The 26,835-nt window shown below is 44.1% G+C and overlaps 1 protein-coding gene across 8 annotated transcripts in view; it reads left to right on the plus strand.

Moving 5' to 3' along the window:
• LOC129817244 (serine/threonine-protein kinase MRCK alpha-like) overlaps positions 1–26,835 on the plus strand; it is a 99,120-nt gene that overhangs the window by 33,553 nt on the left and 38,732 nt on the right. For all 8 annotated transcript variants that reach the window (XM_055872285.1, XM_055872292.1, XM_055872287.1 and 5 more), the window contains exons 2-5: positions 4,947–5,038; positions 9,931–10,014; positions 11,829–11,924; positions 12,499–12,647. In XM_055872285.1, the coding sequence (XP_055728260.1) occupies positions 4,947–5,038; positions 9,931–10,014; positions 11,829–11,924; positions 12,499–12,647 (421 nt within the window). The remainder of the gene's footprint in view (positions 1–4,946; positions 5,039–9,930; positions 10,015–11,828; positions 11,925–12,498; positions 12,648–26,835) is intronic.

Raw genomic sequence — 26,835 nt, forward strand, 5'->3', positions numbered from 1 at the left:
CGTTTAACACCATTTTCCCCTCCGAGCATGTCCACATCGACGGGGCTGCAGTGGAGCGAGTCGACAGCTTCAAGTTCCTTAATGGTGCGCACAGTCGTGAAGGAGGTGCGACAGCGCCTCTTCCCCCTCAGGAAGTTGAAAAGGTTTGGCATGGGACCTCTAATCCTCAAAAAGTTCTACAGCTGCACCGTTGAGAGCATCTTGACTGGCTGCATCACTGGTTGGTATGCCAACAGCACCGCCCTCGATCGCATGGCGCTACAGAGGGTGGTGCGGACAGCCCAGTACATCACTCCCTGCCATCCAGGAACTCTATATCAGGTGGTGTGAAAAGAATGGCTGGAAAATCATTAGACTCCAGCCACTGCCATAGACTGTTTTTTTCTGCTTCCTGAACAGCTTCGATCTCCAAGCCATAAGACTTCAAAAATAGTCCCTGTAGCCATTTTGTTAGTTATCTGAATTGCCCCCATTTTTTATTTTTATATATAATTTTTGCACTGTCTCTATGCACACTCACAGGACTCTACACATTCACACACGCTGACACTCCATCACACACACACACACACACACACACACACACACACACACACACACACACACACACACACACACACACACACACACACACACACACACACACACACACACACACACACACACACACACACACACACACACACACACACACACACACACACACACATACACATTTTACTGACTCTACGCACACACACTCACATACAATCATAATATACGCTGCTGCTACTCTGTTTATCATGTATCCTAATGCCTAGTCAGCTTACCCCTATACATACACTACATAAAATAACGGATAAATAAAAAATAAAATAAAAAACATGACAAAAGTATCGTTGAACATCTCATTCCAAAATCATGGGCATTAATATGTAGGTGGTCTCCCCTTTGCTGCTATAACAGCCTCCACTCTTCTGGGAAGGCTTTCCACTAGATGTTGGAACATTGCTGCGGCGACTTGCTTCCATTCAGCAACAAGCGCATTAGTGAGGTTGGGCGATTAGGCCTGGTTCGCTGTCGGCATTCCAATTTATCCCAAAGGTGTTAGATGGGTTTGAGGTCAGGACTCTGCAGGCCAGTCAAGTTCTTCCACGCCGATCTCAACAAACCATTTCTGTGTGGACCTCGCTTTGTGCAGGTGGGCATTGTCATGCTGGAACAGGAAAGGGCCTTCCTCAAACTGTTGCTACAAAGTTGGAATCACAGAATCGTCTAGAATGTCATTGTATGCTGTAGCGTTAAGATTTCCCTTCACTGGAACTAAGGGGCCTAGCCCGTACCATGAAAACCAGCCCCAAACCATTATTCCTCTTCCACCAAACTTTACAGTTAGCACTATGCATTGGGGCAGGTAGCGTTCTCCTGGCATCTGCCAAACCCAGATATGTCCATCGTGATTCACCAGTGATTCAGCGTGATTCACCACTCCAGAGAACGCGTTTCCACTGCTCTAGAGTCCAATGGCGGCGAGCTTTACACCACTCCAGCCGTCACTTGGCATTGCACATGGTGATCTTAGGCTTGTGTTGGGCTTCACAGCCATGGAAACCCATTTAATGAAGCTCCCGACGAACAGTTCTTGTGCTGATGTTGCTTCCAGAGGCAGTTTGGAACTTGGTAGTGAGTATTGCAACTGAGGACAGACGATTTTTACGCGCTACGTGCTTCAGCACTCTGCTGTCCCATTCTGTGAGCTTGTGTGGCCTACCACTTTGCGGATGAGCCGTTGTTGCTCCTAGACGTTTCTACTCCACGATAACAGCACATACAGTGGACCTGGGCAGCTCAAGCAGAGCAGAAACTTGACGAACTAACTTGTTGGAAAGGTGGCATTCTATGACGGTGCCACGTTGAAAGTCACTGAGCTCCTCAGTAAGGCCGTTCTACTGCCAATGTTTGTCTAGGGAGATTGCATGGCTGTGTGTTAGATTTTACACACCTGTTAGCAACGGTGTTGCTTTATTAGCCAAATTCACTAATTTGAAGGGTGTCCACATACTTTTGTATGTACATTATAGTGTATCTACCTCTGTCAGTCCAGTATCTCTGCACATTGTAAATATGGTATTGGAACTGACCCTGTAAATACAGCAGCTTACTTGGTTCTCGTGTTCTTCTTATTTTTTTTCTTGTGTGTTTTTGTTCTGTCTTGTGTTATTTTTTGTCCTACATTGATATTGAGTACTGCATTGTTGGGTTTAGAGCTTGCTAGAAAAGCATTTCGCTGTACTTGTGCACGTGACAGTAACTTGATGTGCACTCTTACAGTATATTTAAACACTGAAGAGGGGACATTGGTATTCGCCATACCACACTGAGCAACTGAAAGCCCTGCCTTTCCTTTCCTTTATCAGTAAAGGTTGTTGTTGGGCGTTGGTTTGGTCTGGTGGTGTTCTCTGCCTGGCTGTGACCCTCGCTGGGATTCTGACAGGGGAGCCAAGGGCGTCTTTTGATAAGCCTGGCACATGATGACCGTACCAGGATGGAACACTAACCAGTGGATGGATGGATGAATAAATGAATGAAGGAATGAATGAATAAATGAATGAGTATTTGATGTGATCCATGTATTCTGCTTGTGCACAAGGGTCCACCTAAGCAAAATGCTGCACAGATCATCAGCTCCATCCATCAGTAGGCCCATGCTATATCCTAACATATAGGCCAATAGGCATTTAATAGGTCTGTATTATGTTCAAGAGTATCCAATCTGCTGCTCGGTAGTCTGACCCTGCTGATCCAACTAACCAACTGGCAGTCTACCTCAGGTTTAATGGAGGATCCAGAGTAAAAAAGGAAGTGGATGAATGTCGTTCCTCTACAAAGTAGGGAAAATGCTGCTTGTCTGTCGACTCCGGATTACGTTTGTGAGTCACCCAGAGCCCTAGGCTAGGTCAAATGTAAGGGTAACGGTAGACAGTTTTATAACTGCCCTTTGCACTTCCAGACCAGTGTGGTTCACTATAAAGATCTCAGTGGTGATGATCACAGATCGACATCTATATCAACCCCATCGCATACAGGACTGACAGGCAGGAGGACACTCACCGGAAATCATTACTAGTGGCTAAATCCATTTGAATTCGAACACTATTTGATAGCACCACCTTCTGATTTGAACGAAACCTTCCATACAAATTTGCCCTTTGTAGTGCTCAGGAAGTGACTGTTTGGATATAAATGCCAAGACATTAAAGAGGCGAAGGTGCTCAAAGTTGACTTATTTTGCGTACCCTGCGACATCCGTGTTTTCATCACTGGAAAAGACAAAGGGTTGGGATTGATGTCATTTAAAAGCTTACAGTGACAAAAAATATATATATATATATATTAGACGGTTTATTTTTTTTGCCTTACATTTATCTAAAAACACAAACTGAAAAATAAAAGACAATTCGCTAACGTTGCAGCTTAGACCCTATTTGATATCAGGTTGGAGGTCCACACACAAGATAATGTTGACTCGAACAGGAATATCTCTCGTTTTAAACTATACTGTCAATCCTCCATAGCAAACCTATTGAAATCATATAGATATAGATCATATTGTCACGTTCCTGACCTATTTATGTTAGTTTGTTATGTGTGTTAGTTGGTCAGGACGTGAGGTTGGGTGGGCATTCTATGTTTTCTGTTTCTGTGTTGGTTTTGGGTTGCCTGGTATGGCTCTTAATTAGAGGCAGGTGTTTGGCGTTCCTCTAATTAAGAGTCATATTTAGGTAGGCGTTGTCACAGTGTTCGTTGTGGGTGATTGTCTTCCGTGTCTGTGTAATTGTTTGCACCATACGGGACTGTTACGGTTTGTTCGGTTTGTGTAGTCTAATTGTCCTATTCGTGCGTTCTTCTTGTTTTATGTGAGTTCGTCGTATAGGTCTGTCTACACCGTTTGTTATTTTTGTTAGTTTATTCAAGTTCGTGTTTTTTCGTTAATAAAATGTCATTTCACTACGCTGCGCCTTGGTTCCCTCAATACTCCTCCTCTTCCGAAGATGAAGAGGAGGAGGACCGCCGTTACACATAATAGACATGACAGCCATTTATGTAGACAATCGACGGTTGGTGGAGTGACAGCCATCTTTGTGGTGGTAATTAGAACATTTAAATGTCAACGGTGTACCTGTACCAGCTAAATTGCAGTGGTGTGAAGGGACGGGCCCATTCTATGTATTATATTTCTATGATTTGAAATGACACCCACCTTGTAATCAAGAGCTTGTTGTGTCTCAATCAATGATTTATATATAGGCTAGATGACCAGTGGCTTCAATGCCTCTCAAAGTCCAATATAGAGTATCCCCAATCCAGGGTGTAAATACATCACTGGTATCAACTGATGGTGGGCACAACACAAAAACGTCTGATGTAAAGTAGGGTCTAAGCTACAACATATGCAAATATGAAAAAAATGGGAGTAAACGCATTTTTTGACAATTGACGTAAAAGGTACTTTTTTTAAATTAAAAAACAACCCTGTTTGTAATCTTTTAAATGATGATGCACACAACCATTTATCTTTTCCAGTGATGAAGACATGGAGGTCTCATTGTATGGTGGGGTATGCAAAATGGGTCAACTTTGAGCAACTTTATCTCCTGAATGATTTTGGCATTCAGGTCCAAAAAGTCACGCTCTGACCACTTCTTCCATTGGAAAACATGTATGGAAAGATTTTTGTTTAAATCAAAAGGAATGCCATCTCAAAATGATTACATTCAAATGGATTTACCTGTGTTGTGTGCCACTTGCTTTGTGTCAGATCTTTAGTATCCACCTAAAAATGTATTTCTGATTTGTTGTTTTATTGTTTTATGAATTGAATCATGATGATGCGCAACTATTTTAGTTTGCACATTCTCAGGTCAAGTCCCCAGAATTCTAACCTCTCTCTCTCTCTCCTCCTGCAGCCAAACCGTTCACTTCCAAGGTGAAACAGATGCGCCTGCACAAAGAGGACTTTGAGATCCTCAAGGTGATTGGACGAGGAGCCTTTGGAGAGGTATGCTTTTTTTTGTTGTCTTTTTTATTTGATTGTGCTTTTTTATAACCTTATTTCACCAGGAAGTATTTTTGAAGTTTGAACCTCAATAGCAAGCTTGCAAGACATCGGCAAAGAAAAAGCATTTCAAGTGTAGCCTACATAGGGCGTAGAGACAATCACAACAACAGAACAATGCATGCAAAGACAATATAGTTCCTCAAGAATCTTGCCAATTGTGTGTGTGTGTATATATATGTATGTGTGTGTGTGTATATATGTGTGTGTGTGTGTGTGTGCACATAGTGTGATCCCAGCAGCAAGGCATGGGTCACTAGGCCACATGCTATATGCATGACTCAACATGTAAGAGAATGCTTTAATCTTTTCCTTACCGTCGCTGTGAAAGATTTTCTATAAAAAATGAAACTAAAACCGAACCTTATTTTTCTTCTTCGCGGCTCGAGGGCATGAGTTGAAATATAGTTATTATTATGTCTTCTACTGCGAGTGACATCAAACCTGGGGAATGTTGGTGAGCTAGCAATCGCAGCAGAAACTCAGTCGTGTAAGGTTACATGACAAATGGTCTTTGTATATTATAGCTAGCTGCTGTGCTGCTGGCAGACCTGGGTTCAATACTATTTGAAATCATTTCAAATAGCCTAATTTATCTGTGGTTGATTGAGCTTGGCTTGCTTCATGGACCAATAGAATAGTTCAAACTGGCAAACCCCACCCATCTGACACTGCAAAAAAATCTAAATCTAATTTTGTCACATGCGCCGAATACAATGAAAGGTCGAAGGGTCAGTGCAAGATGGGGTCAGTGCAGATAGTTTGGGTATCCATTAATTGACTATTTAGCAGTCTCATGGCTATTTAGCAGTCTCATGGCTATTTAGCAGTCTCATGTTTTGGGGGTTAAAGCTGTCTTGGCGCCTGTTTTGTTCCAGGCAGGTTAGAGAAAATGCTCAAAGTATTTGAAAGATTTTGAATAGTGTTTGAACCCACGTGTGGTGGAATGGATTGGTTGGAGCTCTACCCAGTGCTGAGGTCCATATGGCCTGTTTCAGACCCTTTTTTTATTGGGGTTTTAATTCATAGTGAATGAAAGAATAACATGTTTGTGCCTTGGTCCTTAGCCCCGTGTCAGGCTAGCAGCGGCGTCCGCTCGTGCTAGAGCTATTTCTGTGGCTCTGACGTTAGCTTAGCTACAGCATCACAGTTGACTCTCTACTTATTCTATTTCTGATATAGCCCCCTGTGGTGTACCATACCTCTTCTCGCACCTTGTGTTGAGGTTGGCCTAAAGGCTTCCTTCCGCAAGCTTCAGTTCGTCTGGCGCCTAGTCAAACTCGGCAAACGGAACGAGTGTATTCGTATACACCCTTAAAAGACCTTCGCTTGAAAAACGAGAAAAAAGCGGCATTAGTACTGTTTGTCCATCTTTAAACTCCGTAACCAGTATACCCTTTCTCAGAATAGTCCGACTTAATCTAAGATACAAGCAATCTATCCGTTTTTGCCAAGGAGATCTTAGTCGAACAGTTTAACATCTAACTAAGATGTTTGGGGCAGTATTTCTCAAGTGAAAAATGTGCATGAAAATGAGTCGTCTATCTTTGAATGACAACAAACACTTCATTGAAGAATCCCTACTGTTGACCAATCACCGACTCAGGGATGTAGACTTCGGCTTCTGAATTTCGGTTTGCCTCAAAAAATTATTTTCTGTCCATGAACAGCCGAATAAACCTTTGTCGAAGGCCAAAACCAACAACATTTTGTCACAATATATGCACAAACTGTACGGAACTGTTTTGGATGGGAAGCATGCGGACGCCTTTAGTCACTGCCTCCTGTGCTGTGTCATGCAGGCCTGTATTTCATATAGCCTAGCCTACATGCTATCCAAATCTACTGAGTTGATTGGAAAAGCAGCAACAAAGTAAGTGGCTGGATTTGTTTAATTCATAAAAACATAATTACAATCACAGGCCTATTCAATTCACTATACATTTTCAGGCATATTTACAACAACAACAACCGTATCCATTGGCTGGCAGGCAAAGACATAGCTTAGGCCTAGATCTATGTAATGATTATGAAGTCATCATGATTTAAAGGTCTCTGGCCAGAGGTCCATCTTATGTCTTTCCAGTGATAAGCCATCATAGTGTAACCAGTATTTCCCCTATATTCATTTAGCAGCGACACACCAGAATTTTTAAAATAATTGTTTCTCTCATAATGCCACATGAAGACCCTATTCACAGCAGCAGTTTTGCAAAATTCTGGAAAATTTCCTTGTTACTTTTTATTTCTTTTTGAGGAATACTCCTACCAGTATTTCTTAAACTTTTCCACAAGTTCTCCTGTTTTCCATAAATACCAGTTGGATAATTACATAAAGCAGGAGGGAATAAGCAGGGAGGGGAATCCTCAAAATTTCAGAAAAAAACCTGTGAAATCTGAAAAAGGTACAGGAAGATCTGGCAACCCTATGGAAGAGTGGGAAGCTGTGGAAACAGAAAAGAGAACATATTATGAGCAGGATGTTTTTATTTCATCTCCCCATTGTCAGCTGAGAGAGAGATGGCGTCTGTCTGTGCGCTAGGAGAGAGAGCTTGGCATCTGTGTGTGATGTTTTGGCTCTCCCGACGAATGTATTTGTCCTTATATCACTACAGCGTAGAGCAGCCAGTCAGCCACCCTGCATGTCAAGCTCTCACACATATGTTTGAGTGGTGAAAGCTAAGAAAACAGGGAGGGAGGGAGTATATGCTATACACAGGGCCAGTGCCAAGAACAGTCCTCTCCTCTCCTTTCCCCCCCATCAGTTCACCAGGAGGAAACCCAAACAGCAGGAGAATGTTATATTTGCATTTACCGTTCATTCTTTTTCTCCAGCTCATTTAATGGACTACAGACGACAGAGTTTTTGTGTGTGTTGCATGTCCTTTTCTGTGTGCATTTCGTGTGTGTGTGTGTGTGTGTGTGTGTGTGTGTGTGTGTATTGCGTGTGTGTGTGCACATGCATGCTTCTTTGTGTTTGTGTGACTGAGTGGATGATTGGTGGTTTAAATTCCTCCCATGGCGGACGGAGGGAGTTGCAGAGAAGCTGAAGTGAAAAAGGCTTTCTCTTGTGTTTTCTGGCAGGCAGACAGGCAGGCAGGAGGGAGGAATCCTGCTAGCTGAAGTCATCTGGCCTTGCTCCGGTTGCAACTCAACTCGTTTTAGGAATGCTCTTGTTTACTACACTCAGGCCTAACAATGGGGGCTGCCTGTGGTTGCGTCAGAGACGTTAGCACTTAGCAGTAGCTTAACTAGCTAGGTGTCCTATCCTTGCTGGGTCGTTCCGTTTGATTTCAATCACTTTTTGACCGTACCCCTTTTGATTTGAAGGAAACTTTCCATACATATTTGCCCATGGTAGTAGTGTTTTTTTGCATACCCTATCATGAGTTATTCATGTCTTAATCACTGAAAAAGATAAACGGTTAAGTTTGATATAGTTTAAAGCTTACAGAGTTGTCAAACTATTTTGTGAAAAACATTTTTTTTTATCCTTTAACATCAATTATCTAAACACGTAAACTTTTTTCCCCCCCATATGTGGTAGTTTAGACCCTACTTAACAACATAATCTGAGTTTCTTGTATTGTGCACGCCATCAGTTCAGACACAGCATACTTTTGAATACAGGGTGGGTGTCATTGGAATCATAGAAATATAATGAATAGTATGGACATATCCCTTCAGACCACTGCAATTAGCATCATTGACGTTTTAATTTGAATTGACATTGTTACGGTCCAACCACCGTCGAATGTCAACTAAAATAGGGATGTCTATTCTAGTATCTACATTTCTATGATTTTAATAGGTTTCCTATGGAAAATTGACAGTATAATTTAAAACAACTGAGATTCCCATTCAAGTCAACATTCTCTGATGTGTGGACATGATTTTTCCATTTTTAGTAGTATGACATCCACCCTGTATTCAAGACCATGCTGTTCCCCAACTGATGGCGGGCACAACACAAACACCTCAGATGATGTAAAATAGAGTTTAAGCTAAACATATTCGAAAAATGAAGATAATTATTGTTAAAGGGGGGAAAAATACATTTTTTTATTTAAAAACATGTTTTTCAAAGAATTCTAAAATCATTTGACAGCCCTGTTTTTAAGCTTTTAAGTGATATCAAACTCAACCCTTTATATTTTCCAGTGATGAAGACATGGATGTCTTATGGTATGGTGTGATATGCAAAATGGGTAAACTTTAATCACCTTTTATCATCTAAGTGTTTTGTTTTTCAGGTCCAAAAAGTTACTTTCCAACCACTTCTACCATGGGTAATAGGTATAAAAAGTTGCGTTTAAATCAAAAGGTATGAGGTCAAAAAGTTATTGAAATCAAATGGAACTACCCTGCTGCAAACCCGTTTGAAATCAGTGTATTTGTGCTGCCGTGCGACTGTAAGTGGCACGTCAAGGCCCTTGAGCGAAAAGGATCCCAGCTGTTTGTGTGTGTAAGAGGATCCAGGTGGTGTGTCTCAGGGGTCACTACCTCTGTGTCCGAGGTCACTTCCTGTCCCTCTTCCTTTCTCTTCCCCTACTCTTCTCCTCCTCTGACTGTATGGACGCATTTCATTCCACAAAGATGTTCCCTTCTGCCCTCGTTCACTCCCCTTCCCGGTTCTAATAGGAGTGGGTCATGTTCAGTAGGGAGAACGTTCTGAAACTAAGGGAAACCGAGATTCTACCTGAACTTTGTCCTACGGCTTTGCCCTATTGAACATGACAGGGTAGATGTAATGAATATGGTGGAAGGAAACTTTTCTCTCATATCCTTTAACTCTACCTCATCCTCTAACTCCCTCTCTCCTCTGTTTCCTGTAGGTTGCTGTGGTCAAAGTGAAGAATGCAGACAAGGTGTTTGCCATGAAGATCCTCAACAAGTGGGAGATGCTGAAGAGAGCAGAGGTGAGCACTGGCTACATGCTAACAGCCATAACATTACAGCATTATTCAGGGATAAATGCTAACAACAGCAATAGCTGATTCCATGGAAGGCCTAGTGTCTGCTGGTCTTTGTTTTTTACTGTCAATTAAGACCTAGACAACCAGGTAAGGGGAGTTCCAGTTAATTAGTGACCTTCATCAATCAAGTACAAGGGTAGGAGTGAAAATCCGCAGACACTCGGGCCTCCGTGGAATGAGTTTAATAGATGTGCTTTACAGCATTCCTCAGGGCTACATACTAACAGCCATTGCATTTAGGTTTGGGCGGTATCCAGATTTTCATACCGTCTCTGTACCATACCGGGGTATACGGTACTACCGAATGTGCACACAAGGGGTGCTAATAATTGTTGCTATTTTATTTATTTTTTTAAAAATTAAAAAATTGAAGCACAAAACAATTTGACATCTAGCCACTTAGCTAGCAAGTGAGGCAAACCAAATGCATAGCAGGAGCCTTGAGCTGGATATATTTTATTTGACACATCTTCGGATTTCTTATAGTTGTACTTAACTTATAAGCAGTGGCGTAGCACGCAGCCTCCGCGAGGTGCGGGTGCCCTGCAACCGCCTAAATATTATTGTTATTATTGTTGTTTACCGGTATTGGAAATAATACAGTTAGTATTTTGAAATACCCCGGGATACAGTATAAACGCTATATTGCCCAAGCCTAATTGCATTACAACACGACTTCGGGCTAAATGCTAACTGGAGATAGCATTATGTAACTCTGGCTTTTGCATAAAACATGCTTTACACAGAACATGCGAAGCAAGATTTTCATATAATTTTTTCATTACAAGTTTAGAATAATAAATGTGAATTTGATTACATCACTAAGTTTTTTTTGTTTTTACCATGTGAGCTGTGTACAGTATATCTGTTAATGCGCTGTGCTTTTCTCATTGGCCTCCCCTGACGGTCATGCAGACGTTCACAGTCCCCTGTTGCCCAGGTCCGCTGTTGCTCCTAGACGTTTCCACTTCACAATAACAGCACATATAGTTAACCTGGGCAGCTCTAACAGGGCAGACATTTGATTAACTAACTTGTTGAAAAGGTGGCATCCTATGACTGTGCCCTGCTGAAAGTCACTGAGCTCTTCAGTAAGGCCGTTCTACTACCAATGTTTGTCTATGGAGGTTGCATGGCTCTGTGCTCAAATTTATATAACTATCAGTAACGGGTGTTGCTGAAATAGCCAAATCCACCCATTTGAAGGGGTGTCCACATACTTTTGTATATGTAGTCTAGCTACAGGCAGAGGGCAGAGGCTGGCTTGCTCATAGAGTTAGAATGAGCTTTGTCCACACGAATGGAAAATAAAAATTTGACTGTGTTATAAGATTGTTAGAAAGTGTAATTGAATTGATATACTTAATTGAGCCCCAAATGTTCTGAAAGGGGGTTTCCCACATAGAGGTAGACTCAATAGATTCTATTTCTATGGTTCCCACCACTAGCAGACACAGGAATTCATTACACACAGGTTGGAACAGTGCTTGACTTTGATTGAAATCGGTGCCGGTACTCATTTCCTTTATATTTAGGTGAAGGAACTCTGCAATACTATTTAGCTGGTATTCTATAAGAGGTGCAGGAAGTCAAGCAGAAACAAATTTGAGGTGCTGGTCCTCAGTTCCGGTAAGCTCCTGTCCAAAAGAAGCACTGGGTTGGACCAAATAGTGATGGCGCACAGTGAGTTCCAATGAGAGTAGCTACATTCTATTCATTATCTTTGTATGACGGTTGTCCTCTGTCCTTTCCCTCAGACGGCGTGTTTCCGGGAGGAGCGGGACGTGCTGGTGAACGGGGACAGCCAGTGGATCACCACCCTGCACTACGCCTTCCAGGACGACAACAACCTGGTAAGATCTCCACAAACTTCAAACGTTTCAAAGGCTTTCGATATACTGTATGTCAATCAGTTTCATATGGTGACCACTTGAGAAATAGTTGGGTAAAGAATAGCGACGGGTCAGTTGATTAACTAAGCAGCATTCTAATGGACTCTCATTGGCTCCCACTGTTGCGCCGACTGCCCTTCCCCCTTTCACATTTCAAGGCTTGCGTCGCAAATGGCACCCTTTACCCTTTTGCCTTTACCTTTGCCCCTACTTTTAACTGGGGCAAAAGGCTCTGGTCACAAGTAATGCAATATATAGAGAATGTGATGCTGTTTGGGATGTACACAAGCTGTAAAGAGGCAGGATGAAAGAAATAATAGGATGACAGTTAACGGTAAAGGAGTGATGGAGTAGGCTGAAAGAATGGCAGGATGAGAAAGAGGAGAAGGGGTAGAGCCTGAAGAAAATAAGTTCGTAAGATGGAGAGAAAAAGTTGAGGAATACAGAGAATGTTACTTGTACACTATCATACAGCAATATTATTATCACTACATTGTCAGTGATGCTAACATTTACACTTTCCCCCTCTCTACAGTATCTGGTGATGGATTATTATGTGGGTGGGGACCTGCTCACCCTGCTTAGTAAGTTTGAAGACAGGTTGCCGGAGGACATGGCTAGATTCTACCTAGCTGAGATGGTGCTGGCTATTGACTCAGTGCACCAACTGCACTATGTCCACAGGTGAGTCACTCACACACACTCACTCACTCACTCACTCACTCACTCACTCACTCACTCACTCACTCACACACACACACACACACACACACACACACACACACACACACACACACACACACACACACACACACACACACACACACACACACACACACACGTGAGCTTTGTTAATGTGTGTTGTATTAATGACTCATGAAGCCACCTGTATGAACTCTGAAATATTTGGCTCCATTGTGGCTCTAAAGCGAGGTATTTAAAATATGATGCTCCTTAGAAAAGAGAGAGTGCGATCACATACAGTACCAGTCAAAAGTTTGGACATACCTACTCATTCCAGAGTTTTTCTTTATTTTTACTATTTTCTACATTGTAGAATAATAGTGAAGACATCAACATTATGAAATAACACATATGGAATCATGTAGTAACCAAAAGTGTTAAACAAATATATTTTAGATTCTTCAAAGTAGCCACCCGTTTGCCTTGATGACAGCTTTGCACACTCTTGGCATTCTTTCAATCGGCTTCATGAGGTAGTCACCTGGAATGCGGTTCTAACAGTCTTGAAGGAGTTCCCACATATGCTGAGCACTTCTTGGCTGCTTTTCCTTCGCTCTGCGGTCCAACTCATCCCAAACCATCTCAATTGGGTTGAGGTCGGGTGATTGTGACAGCCAGGTCATCTGATACAGCACTCCATCACTCTCCTTCTTGGTCAAATAGCCCTTACACAGCCAGGAGGTGTGTTGGGTCATTGTCCTGTTGAAAACTAATAATAGTCCCACTAAGCACAAACCAAATGGGCTGGCATATCGCTGCAGAATGCTGTGGTAGCCATGCTGGTTAAGTGTGCCTTGAATTCTAATTAAATCACTGACAGTCACCAGCAAAGCACCCCCACACCATCACACCTCCTCCGTGCTTCATGGTGGGAACCACACATGCAGAGATCCTCCGTTCACCTACTGTGTGTCTCACAAAGACACGGCGGTTGGAACCAGAAATCTCAAATTTGGACTCATCAGACCAAAGGAGAGATTTCTACCGATCTAATGTCTATTGCTCGTGTTGCTTGGCCCAAGCAAGTCTCTTCTTCTTATTGGTGTCCTTTAGTAGTGGTTTCTTTGTAGTAATTTGACCATGAAGGCCTGATTCACTCAGTCTCCTCTAAACAGTTGAAGTTGATGTGTCTGTTACTTGAACTCTGTGAAGCATTTATTCTGGCTTCAATCTGAGGTGCAGTTAATTGCCGATTTCTGAGGCTGGTAACTCTAATATCTTCTGCAGCAGTGGTAACTCTCGGTCTTCCTTTGCCGTGGCTGTCCTCATGAGAGACAGTTTCATCATAGCGCTTGATGGTTTTTGCGACTGCACTTGAAGAAACTTTCAAAGTTCTTAACATTGTCCGGATTTACTGACTTCCACAGAACCCAAACTGGCTGCGCGCATGCGCCATCGTGCGCTATCGCGCATACATTTATTTTATCCCCTCACACCAAATGCGATCACAACACACAGGTTAAAATATCAAAACAAACTCTGAACCAACGGCATTAATTTGGGGACAGGTCGAAAAGCATTAAACATGTATGGCAATTTAGCTAGTTAGCTTGCACTTGCTAGCTAACATTAATTTGTCCTATTTAGCTAGCTTGCTGTTGCTTTGTCCTGGGATATAAACATTGAGTTGTTATTTTACCTTTACCTGAAATGCACAAGGACCTCTACTCTGACAACTAATCCACACATAAAACGGCCAACCGACTCGTTTCTAGTCATCTCTCCTCCTTCCAGGCTTTTTCATCTTTGAACTTATATGGTGATCGCATCTAAACTTTCATTGTATTACCACGACAACTGGCAACAAAGTTCGTCTTTCAATCACCCACGTGGGTATAACCAATGAGGAGATGGCACGTGGGTACCTGCTTCTATAAACCAATGAGGAGATGGGAGAGGCAGGACTTTCAGCGCGATCTTCGTCAGAAATAGGAATGACTTCTATTTTAGCCCTTGGCGTCGCAGACGCTCGTTGGAGCGTGCGCAGTGTGGGTGCAATAATGGAATAACATGGATTTCTAAATTTATTTTGCGATGTGTCCGGTCTGGTCAGGATGTTAAAGTAATGAAGGACTGTCGTTTCACTTTGCTTATTTGAGCTTTTCTTGGCACATGTGACTCACCACCTGGATTCGGTCTTATGTAGCACAATTTTAAATGTTTTTTTTTATTTTTTTTATTTTACATTGGATAAAAGTAGAGACTCAGAGCTACAAAATGGAATATCATACACAGCACGTTTGAGGAACAATGGGAAAGTATTTCTACTTTGAAAGTTGATACACTTGAAAACTCACTTTTCAGAAAAGGGCCTTTGAATGTTTTGGTGCATACTAGAGAGCTGTCCTTTGTCTACACCCATTCAGCGTTGCGCAGCAGCTGAAACCTGGTCCCGACAGGCCGAACACTCCTTGGAGAGAACACCAGGCTCCAGAGCATAGAACCTGTAAAACAGGGAATAACAACAAAAAATCAGTAGACATTACAACATCAATTCACCTCCCAAGTTAAGATAAGATTAACCTCATACCATGAAAATACATTTTTACCCGAAGTGCTGGTACTGCTTGATCTGTGGCAGCAGCCTGAAGTACGGAGTCAGGTGTTGTTGCCAGCCATAGCTTTCCACCAGCACCGTACCATTCTCCAGTCCAACAAGCTGTGGGATGTTGACCCCTGTCACAGTGCTGTCCAACACCAGCAATCTCAGACAAGGTGTTCATTCTGGTCTTTCTGAAGCGCTGCTTGATGATGCTGAAGCACCAGTCGGGGGCAAACTTGGTGTGGCCTGTGATCAGGAAGTGAAGGTCCAGATTGTGGTGGAGCTTGTGCATGGTCCACCAGGCACAATACCAGAGCACAAACTTGTTCTTGTTTTGAACACTGCAGTTATCACAATTCAAGTCCACACGTGTTTTCCCAACTCTGTAGTTTGAAGAAATAGTGCATGGATTAGAGTCAGGTGTGTAATACTGAAAGAAAAATTCCAGATACAAATGTTTTAGCATTATTATACAATGGATGTGAAATGGCATTCTGGGATATCACTACACACAGTTCATACAGGTAATGTTAGCTACTGTTGCTATCCAGCCATCTATTGTCAGCTGGCTAGCTAACAGCAAGCTTTAACTAGCAATACAAACCCATTGTCATAGCTAGCTAAAGTAAAACCAATAGGTTCAATGTTAGCTAGTTAGCTAGCTAACATTAGGCTATAACTAGCAATGCGAAATGGCATTCTGAGGACACATCATTAACATTACACACACCTCATACACATACGTTAATGTTAGCTAGCAAGCCAGCCACCTAACCTCAGCTAACGTTAGCTAGCTAACAGCAAGCTGTAACTTGGGATCTTTTGTTTAGACATGTCACGTTAACATTCGCTAGCTAAAAAAATGAACTATAATCCCAATCCATAGAGTAACATTACTAGGAATACAAACAGATTGTCATAGCAAGCTAAATTGAACCACATTACGTTAGGTTTAATGTTAGTTAGCAAGCCAGCCATCGAACTCCAGCTGGCTAGCTAGCAGCAGGCTTTAGCTTGCAATAACAACTTTGACAAGATTATAAACGTATAATATCTGAATCTGTAGCTAGATTCTTACCTGTATACATGGATGAAAGTTTTACGGCAGACTGCAAGACCTTTTATAAGACATCCTGTGTTGTTTCTGTTTAGTTTGCACAGCTTGTTTGCCTCGTTGTGTTCCACTGATTTCAAAACGTGTTGTTTTCAGAGTGAGAGAGTCAGCATTTGGCGTCCAGAAAGTAGTCCATCACAGCTTTTTCCCACTGACCATTGTCGATAGCACCTGATGATAAATTCAGGACAGCTATGTCATTGAGAGCAGTAGCAACATATTTGCAGTTCTCCATGGATAACTCTATCTTAAGAAAAATTCAATCCAAACTCATCTCTCGGCATGTTTAGCCATTTACATTTACATTTAAGTCATTTAGCAGACGCTCTTATCCAGAGCGACTTACAAATTGGTGCATTCACCTTATGACATCCAGTGGAACAGCCACTTTACAACAGTGCATCTAAATCTTTTAAGGGGGGGGGGGGGGGGGGGTCAGAAGGATTACTTTATCCTATCCTAGGTATTCCTTAAAGAGGTGGGGTTTCAGGTGTCTCCGGAAGGTGGTGATTGACTCCGCTGTCCTGGCGTCGTGAGGGAGTTTGTTCCACCATTGGGGGGCCAGAGCAGCGAACAGTTTTGACTGGGCTGAGCGGGAACTGTACTTCCTCAGTGGTAGGGAGGCGAGCAGGCCAGAGGTGGATGAACGCAGTGCCCTTGTTTGGGTGTAGGGCCTGATCAGAGCCTGGAGATACTGAGGTGCCGTTCCCCTCACAGCTCCGTAGGCAAGCACCATGGTCTTGTAGCGGATGCGAGCTTCAACTGGAAGCCAGTGGAGAGAGCGGAGGAGCGGGGTGACGTGAGAGAACTTGGGAAGGTTGAACACCAGACGGGCTGTGGCGTTCTGGATGAGTTGTAGGGGTTTAATGGCACAGGCAGGGAGCCCAGCCAACAGCGAGTTGCAGTAATCCAGACGGGAGATGACAAGTGCCTGGATTAGGACCTGTGCCGCTTCCTGTGTGAGGCAGAGTCGTACTCTGCGGATGTTGTAGAGCATGAACCTACAGGAACGGGCCACCGCCTTGATGTTAGTTGAGAACGACAGGGTGTTGTCCAGGATCACGCCAAGGTTCTTAGCGGTCTGGGAGGAGGACACAATGGAGTTGTCAACCGTGATGGCGAGATCATGGAACGGGCAGTCCTTCCCCGGGAGGAAGAGCAGCTCCGTCTTGCCGAGGTTCAGCTTGAGGTGGTGATCCGTCATCCACACTGATATGTCTGCCAGACATGCAGAGATGCGATTCGCCACCTGGTCATCCGAAGGGCGAAAGGAGAAGATTAATTGTGTGTCGTCTGCATAGCAATGATAGGAGAGACCATGTGAGGTTATGACAGAGCCAAGTGACTTGGTGTATAGCGAGAATAGGAGAGGGCCTAGAACAGAGCCCTGGGGGACACCAGTGGTGAGAGCGCGTGGTGAGGAGACAGATTCTCGCCACGCCACCTGGTAGGAGCGACCTGTCAGGTAGGACGCAATCCAAGCGTGGGCCGCGCCGGAGATGCCCAACTCGGAGAGGGTGGAGAGGAGGATCTGATGGTTCACAGTGTCAAAGGCAGCCGATAGGTCTAGAAGGATGAGAGCAGAGGAGAGAGAGTTAGCTTTAGCAGTGCGGAGCGCCTCCGTGATACAGAGAAGAGCAGTCTCAGTTGAATGACTAGTCTTGAAACCTGACTGATTTGGATCAAAAAGGTCATTCTGAGAGAGATAGCAGGAGAGCTGGCCAAGGACGGCACGTTCAAGAGTTTTGGAGAGAAAAGAAAGAAGGGATACTGGTCTGTAGTTGTTGACATCGGAGGGATCGAGTGTAGGTTTTTTCAGAAGGGGTGCAACTCTCGCTCTCTTGAAGACGGAAGGGACGTAGCCAGCGGTCAGGGATGAGTTGATGAGCGAGGTGAGGTAAGGGAGAAGGTCTCCGGAAATGGTCTGGAGAAGAGAGGAGGGGATAGGGTCAAGCGGGCAGGTTGTTGGGCGGCCGGCCGTCACAAGACGCGAGATTTCATCTGGAGAGAGAGGGGAGAAAGAGGTCAGAGCACAGGGTAGGGCAGTGTGAGCAGAACCAGCGATGTCGTTTGACTTATCAAACGAGGATCGGATGTCGTCGACCTTCTTTTCAAAATGGTTGACGAAGTCATCTGCAGAGAGGGAGGAGGGGGGGGGGGGGAGGATTCAGGAGGGAGGAGAAGGTGGCAAAGAGCTTCCTAGGGTTAGAGGCAGATGCTTGGAATTTAGAGTGGTAGAAAGTGGCTTTAGCAGCAGAGACAGAAGAGGAAAATGTAGAGAGGAGGGAGTGAAAGGATGCCAGGTCCGCAGGGAGGCGAGTTTTCCTCCATTTCCGCTCGGCTGCCCGGAGCCCTGTTCTGTGAGCTCGCAATGAGTCGTCGAGCCACGGAGCGGGAGGGGAGGACCGAGCCGGCCTGGAGGATAGGGGACATAGTCAAAGGATGCAGAAAGGGAGGAGAGGAGGGTTGAGGAGGCAGAATCAGGAGATAGGTTGGAGAAGGTTTGAGCAGAGGGGAGAGATGATAGGATGGAAGAGGAGAAAGTAGCGGGGGAGAGAGAGCGAAGGTTGGGACGGCGCGATACCATCCGAGTAGGGGCAGTGTGGGAAGTGTTGGATGAGAGCGAGAGGGAAAAGGATACAAGGTAGTGGTCGGAGACTTGGAGGGGAGTTGCAATGTGGTTAGTGGAAGAACAGCATCTAGTAAAGATGAGGTCAAGCGTATTGCCTGCCTTGTGAGTAGGGGGGGAAGGTGAGAGGGTGAGGTCAAAAGAGGAGAGGAGTGGAAAGAAGGAGGCAGAGAGGAATGAGTCAAAGGTAGACGTGGGGAGGTTAAAGTCGCCCAGAACTGTGAGAGGTGAGCTGTCCTCAGGAAAGGAGCTTATCAAGGCATCAAGCTCATTGATGAACTCTCCGAGGGAACCTGGAGGGCGATAAATGATAAGGATGTTAAGCTTGAAAGGGCTGGTAACTGTGACAGCATGGAATTCAAAGGAGGCGATAGACAGATGGGTAAGGGGAGAAAGAGAGAATGACCACTTGGGAGAGATGAGGATCCCGGTGCCACCACCCCGCTGACCAGCTGCTCTCGGGGTGTGCGAGAACACGTGGGCGGACGAAGAGAGAGCAGTAGGAGTAGCAGTGTTATCTGTGGTGATCCATGTTTCCGTCAGTGCCAAGAAGTCGAGGGACTGGAGGGAGGCATAGGCTGAGATGAACTCTGCCTTGTTGGCCGCAGATCGGCAGTTCCAGAGGCTACCGGAGACCTGGAACTCCACGTGGGTCGTGCGCGCTGGGACCACCAGATTAGGGTGGCCGCGGCCACGCGGTGTGAAGCGTTTGTATGGTCTGTGCAGAGAGGAGAGAACAGGGATAGACAGACACATAGTTGACAGGCTACAGGAGAGGCTACGCTAATGCAAAGGAGATTGGAATGACAAGTGGACTACACGTCTCGAATGTTCAGAAAGTTAAGCTTACGTAGCAAGAATCTTATTGACTAAAATGATTAAAATGATACAGTACTGCTGAAGTAGGCTAGTTGGCAGTGGCTGCGTTGTTGACACTACACTAGTCGTTCCGTTGAGTGTAATAGTTTCTACAGTGCTGCTATTCGGTAGACGGTGGACGTTTGCTAGCTGGCTAGCTGCTGGGCAGATAGCAGTGTAGACTGCGTTAGGACGACGAAATACGATAATTACGCAATTATCTTTGATACAAAGACGGCTATGTAGCTAGCTAAGAAGAAGTTGCTAAGATTAGACAAATCAAACCGTTGTACTATAATGAAATGTAATGAAATGTAATGAAAAGTTATACTACTATTCGGTAGACGGTGGACGTTTGCTAGCTGGCTAGCTGGCTAGCTGCTGGGCAGATAGCAGTGTGGACTACGATAGGACGACGAAATACGATAATTACGCAATTATCTTTGATACAAAGACGGCTATGTAGCTAGCTAAGAAGAAATTTCTAAGGTTAGACAAATCAAACCGTTGTACTATAATGAAATGAAATGAAAAGTTGAAAAGTTATACTACCTGCGGAGCGAATGCGACCGCTCGCTCCAAAAAAGCCCACTCATTATCTCAGCCAATCATGGCTAGCAGGAAGGTTGCTGACTTTCTCTGTGGCTAAACCAACCAGGCTCTTAATTTAACCATGTTATTTGTATTTACAGATGACATTCAAGTTTGATATTAAGGCACTTGAAAGTCACATGTTTGAGAAGGCATTTCTGCAAAAAAAAAACGTATTTTGATAAAATAAAATGTTTTACGTTCAAAAGGCTCTCCTGTGAAGTCGTGACTTGCGACATACGCCTAGTTTCCTGAATCGGGTCACATATGGACTTGGTCTTATACCAAATAAGGCTATCTTCTGTATACCACCCCTACCTTGTCACAACACAACTGATTGGCTCAAACGCATTAAGAAGGAAAGAAATTCCACAAATTAACTTTTAAGAAAACGCATTCCAGGTGACTACCTCATGAAGCTGGTTGAGAGAATGCCAAGAGTGTGCAAAGCTGTCATCAAAGCAAAGGGTAGTTACTTTGAAGAATATGAAATACATTTTTGATTTGTTTAACACTTTTTTGGTTACTTCATGATTCTATATGTGTTATTTCATAGTTTTGATGTCTTCACTATTATTCTACAAAGTAGAAAATGGTACAAATAAAGATAAACCCTGCAATGAGTTGGTGTGTCCAAACTTTTGACTGGTACTCTGTCAAGTCTCATTCACATATAAATAATATATACCAATTAGCAGATGCTTTTATCCAAAGCGACGTTGTCATGTTTGCACACATTTTTTTGAACGTACTGGTGGTCCCGGGAATCTAACCCACTATCCTGTTGTTGCAAGCGCAATGCTCTACCAACTGAGTAAAACTCTCAATCTAAATAGATGTGTTGCAGTGGTCCCCTGACTAACGCCCTGGCAATGAGGGTGTTTTGTGATCAGGGATGTGACAGCCAATAGGAAAAGCCCTCAGCCTCAAGGGCTCGTGGGATGTCTGGTGCCTGTGTGGTGGAAACCACTCTCCCTCTCGCACACAGGAAGTGGTCACCAGGCTTCATCTGCATAATGACTGTCTCGACTCTGAAGAGGCTTCGGAGCAACGATTTGATTGTGTCCCCAAAAGGGAGGGAGGGAGGAATGGAAGTGGAGGAGAGAGGGGGAGGGGGGAGAGAGGACAAAGGGATAGAGAGTAGAGGGTGAGGAGAGGACGGATCGAGGGAGGAACAGAAGAGAGAGGAGGGGAAGAGGCACACAGGAGTTAGGGTGTGCCTGACTGGCCAGTAGTAGCATTGATCTCCCATAGCAGAGCAGTAGTATAGACTCAGTGTAGCATTGGGGACCCACTAATTGTATGGTGTTTTAGGGGGAGTTGGGGGGGAGGGGCAGTGGCGGTTGACGTGTCATTCCACTTTGAGGCCCTCTGAGACGTTTTGGGACGGTAATGACGGGGTGCTCGGTTGTGTGGTGTGTGTGTGTGCGGGGGGGGGGGGGGGGGGGGGGGGTGATTGGCCTGCTTGGTTTATGGAGGGTGGATACAGCAAGGGAAGGAACCCTGAGGGGGCATTCTCTCTCTCTCTCTGTGTGTGTGTTTTGCTGTGGATGTGACTTATACTTACTGAAAGAACAGTGCATTAGGCTAACCCTGTAGTTGATCTAATATAAGGCCCATTAAAATAGCTCGAATCAGTGCATATAGGCCACATTTCTGAAATGAGGATAGCCTAGTTATAGAAATGGTCTATGTAAGTTAAGTAGTTCAGTCCCGTATATGTTATGTACCGCATAATGTAAGCTCAACTGTTGTCTCAATCACAATAACCTACCTAGGAGAAGTAGGCCTAATGGTTAAATGAAATATATGTATACTTTTTATTTTTTTACAGAGTTTAGTGGCTATCCCCCTCATTAGTCAGTGTGTGTGTGTGTGTGTGTAAGGAGGGCTGTGTGTGTGAGGCTGATCAGTGGTCAGTGATCGGCATGGCCTCCCACGGGACAAACAAACACTTCAATGGACCAACTCAGCATGGCCCAGCTCACTGTTAGCAGGGCCAGCATCTGGCCTGTGTGTGTGTGTGTTAGTGTTGTTTGTGTCAGTGTCTTTGTGTTTGTGCACACTCGTCGTGTGTGATGCGCATGCCTGTGTGTGTGTGCATCTCTTTCTCTATTGATCAGGGCCGTGTGTGTGTGTTTTATATTATTGATCAGGGCCATGTGTGCTCCACAGCCCTGTTTCCACCCAATGATCTAAGGGACCAACCCCTTTCATCAGAAGGACCACTGCACTGACCATGGCCACAGACATCTCATTACCGGTTAATATTATAAAGCCACCATGGTAACAGTGGCAGGAACAATGCCTTGTTTGTTGTTGTAGAAATTTTTATAAATGGTAGCTAAATCAGTAACGGCCAATGGTGTGTATGTATGTACAGTATGTTTGCGCATGCGTCCAAACAGTGGCGATGAGGTCCCGTAGAGCATTTTGTGTGTGTTTGTCTGTGTCCCTTCCCTATCTCTGTCCCTGTCTTTGTAAGGAGATGTGGTTTGTGTGTCTGTTTGTTTGTTTGCAGGGGTGGATTGGCCATCTGGCAATTCTGGCAAATGCCAGAGGGGCTGGACAATTTTTTTGTTCTTGGGTGAGCTGGTCGAAATTGACACACACACTCTAAAAAATTGGTATAAAAATAAAACAATCATCGCAGTGCTAACTGCGCCACCAGAGTCTCTGGGTTCGCGCCCAGGCTCTGTCGCAGCCGGCCACGACCGGGAGGTCCGTGGGGCGACGCACAATTGGGCTAGCGTCGTCCGGGTTAGGGAGGGTTTGGCCGGTAGGGATATCCTTGTCTCATCGCGCTCCAGCGACCCCTGTGGTGGGCCGTGCGCAGTGCGCGCTAACCAAGGGGGCCAGGTGCACGGTGTTTCCTCCGACACATTGGTGCGGCTGGCTTCCGGGTTGGAGGCGCACTGTGTTAAGAAGCAGTGCGGCTTGGTTGGGTTGTGCTTCGGAGGACGCATGGCTTTCGACCTTCGTCTCTCCCGAGCCCGTACGGGAGTTGTAGCGATGAGACAAGATAGTAATTACTAGTGATTGGATACCACGAAAATTGGGGAGAAAAGGGGATAAAATTTAAAATAAAATAAAACAACCAAAAAGGTGCCCATGGGCCTGCTAAGATGTTTTTTTTAAATCTATAATGAGCCTTTGGCCCTACCAAGATAGGCCGGCCTGGTTTTCTGATAAGCTGAGCTCCGGTCACGCAAACTCACGTTCAAAGTCAAACGCGGCATCAGAAAAGAGCCTAGCTCCGACTATGTCATGAGTTAGACAGCCAATATCATGGATCATAAAAAAACTAAACTAAACTAAGTGTAGAAAGAGCACATTCCTCATTGTCACCTCACTCAATCCTTGGGGCGGCTAAAACTATGATTTGGTCAAACAGTAAAGTGCAATATCCTCATGTACTGAAAGTATCTGGCCTGTGCCCTCAGTGGGGCCTGCTGCTGTCATGAACGAGCCACTCTCCTCTCCCCTCATGTGTTCGAGATAAAAATGCATTCTGATCATTTCAAAATGCAATTGTGGGAAAAACACAGCTTTGGATTCTTCTTCCCCTTGTCCCTGTCGAAGAGAGCAGGGTCTCAGCTTTCTGTAGGGGTAATTTATTTCTTAGCTCAATAGAAACTATTTTACAACCAATATATTTGATATGGTTTTGAGATATGGAGTGGCGTGCGTGCGCAAAATGTTCACCTGCCGTTGCGAGGGCATAGGCCTTGGGTAGTAGCTTACAACTGCAATGTTGTTTTTAGGACATAACATTTACTGTTGGATGAATACATGGCTACTAGTAGTGGGTATTATATTTAGTTAGCGATCTAGTTCATGTGCTTTGTTTCCACTTCCTCAGGTGTTTAAACTCAAATGAATTAGAGTAATATATATTAGTTAGTACACATAAAGATGTTTGCAATTAATTAAAAAGTAAATATATATATACAAAAATTGAAATTCTGTAGTTCTATTTTGAAAGTAAAATATAGCAACTTGTTTTGTCAACCAAAAAATATCTCTCATTTGCAATATAGCCTAAGTCATTAGCTTGGCTTTTATAATGTGTAAGGTATGCTTGGGCGGTATCCAAATTGTCATACCTTCATACCGACCTTGTAACATCCTGTGATATTCTGTAATACCGGCACTGAACACAGGGGGCACTATTTTCAAACCCCACTGAGCCTCTGAGGTCCATAGGTTAGCAGTGTTAACAAGTGCATGTAAAATCCCATAACGAATGCTAACTAAATGCTAACGATTGCACATTTTATACAGTCGCTGACCTAAACTTTACTGAACAAAAATATAAACGCAACATGTAAAGTGTTTCATGAGCTGAAATAAAAGAACACAGAAATGTTCCATATACACTCAAAGCTTATTTCTTTCAAATGTTGTGCAAAAATTTGTTTACATCCCTGGTAGTGAGCCTTTCTCCTTTGCCAAGATAATCCTTCCACCTTACAGGTGTGGCATATCAAGAAGTTGATTAAACAGCATGATCATTACACAGGTAATGTTTGGGGAGAATAAAAGGCCACTCTGGAATGTGCAGTTTTGTCTCCCGAGTGGCACAGCAGTCTAAGGCACTGCATCTCAGTACTTGAGGCGTCACTACAGCCCCGGGTTCGATCCCAGGCTGTGTCACAGCCGGCCGTGATCGGGAGACCCATGAGGCGGCATATAATTGGCCCAGCGTTGTCCGGGTTAGGGGAAGGTTTTGCCGACTGGGATGTCCTTGTCTACCAACTACCAATTTGGATATCATGAAAAAGGTGTAAAAGTTTTTTAAAAAGAGGGTAAAAAGTACAAACAAAAAAATAAATAAAATTGTCACACAACACAATGACACATGTCTCAAGTTTTGAAGGAGCGTGCAATTGGAATACTGACTGCAAGAATGTCTACCAGAGCTGTTGCCAGATAAATTAATATCCAATTATCTGCCATAAGCTGCCTCCCAACGTTGTTTTGGAGAATTTGGCAGTCCAACCTGCATCACAACCATGGGCCACGTGTGACCACACCAGCCGCGGACCTCCACATCCGGCTTCTTCACCTGCGGGATCGTCCGAGACCAGCCACCCGGACAGCTGATGAAACTGACGAGTATTTCTGTCTGTAATAAAGCCCTTTTGTGGGGAAAAACTCATTCTGATTGGCTGGGCCTGGCTCCCCAGTGGGTGGGTCTGCGCCCCTGCCCATTAATGTGAAATCCATAGATTAGGGCCTAATGAATTAATTTCAATTGACTGATTTCCTTATCTGAACTATAACTCAGTGAAGTCGTTGAAAGTGTAACATGTTGCGTTTATATTTTAGTTTGGTATATTTGCAGGACAGTCATCCCAGCTCATAAAGTTATACAAGTAACTCAAAAATACTACTCAGTTTGCTGCGTGCACAAAACAAATATTGGACAGCAAGGCTCTTGATCCAGGAGGAGATTCTCTGCTGTTACCAATCGAGGCTTGATTTTGCAAGATGCCTTGCATTTAGCAAGATAGCTAACTAGCTACTAAATTAGCAAATCAAATGCACAACTGCAGAGCATTTAGAACATTTGAGACAGTTAACTTAATAGTTACTCACAAGGCTCCAGTCACTATTCGTTGTGTGCTTGTAAACAAACACTATGTGACTGGGGACTACGGGTAAGATTCATAATGAAAAGTTATGTGATGAGTGAAATGAAGAACAAAAAATATTTTTTTATCTCCTAACGTATTGCACAAGTTGACTACAGGTATTTACTTAAAAAGTAGCTCCAAATATTCCAATTTATTAAAAAAAACTTTAAATAGTTTTGGCGGTATTTAAAACCATCCTGTGGCTATTTCAAAATACTCCGGTATACGGCATACTGCCCAAGCCTAGTATAAGGCTTAAGCAGACAGGCATACAGACAGTGAGAGAACAAGAAGAAGCACAGAGTGACAGCAGAGAAGATGCTGAGACAGATAGCACAACAGGGAGGCAAACAGTGTGGATAAAATGCCAGGGCTGAATTCTTGTCCCAGTCCAGCCGTGTGTGTGTGTGTGTGTGTCCAGATGGCCCTCACAGATGGATGCCAATGAGGTCTTAAAGGAGATTACCTCCCTCTATTCTCAGCCCCACTGCTCCTTCCTTAAGACCGCAGGAGCCCTGCCCTGCCTGAGACAGAGCAGCCTAATTAGCAATGCGCTAAGCGAACTAGCTTAGCATCCCCTGTGGTATGTCTAGGGGAGAAACCGCTAATGTTGTTAGCCATGTTAACCTACCCCGGAGGCATTAACCTGCCCATGCCGCCCACTGTCGAGTCACCGTGGCCCTACAGGGGAGGGAGGAATGAGAGATTTGGACAGGAGAAAAAGCCAGATAGCGACATAGAGGGAGGTGGAGATG

Source organism: Salvelinus fontinalis, chromosome 20 (assembly GCF_029448725.1).
Source record: "Salvelinus fontinalis isolate EN_2023a chromosome 20, ASM2944872v1, whole genome shotgun sequence".
NCBI classification, from domain to species: domain Eukaryota; kingdom Metazoa; phylum Chordata; class Actinopteri; order Salmoniformes; family Salmonidae; genus Salvelinus; species Salvelinus fontinalis.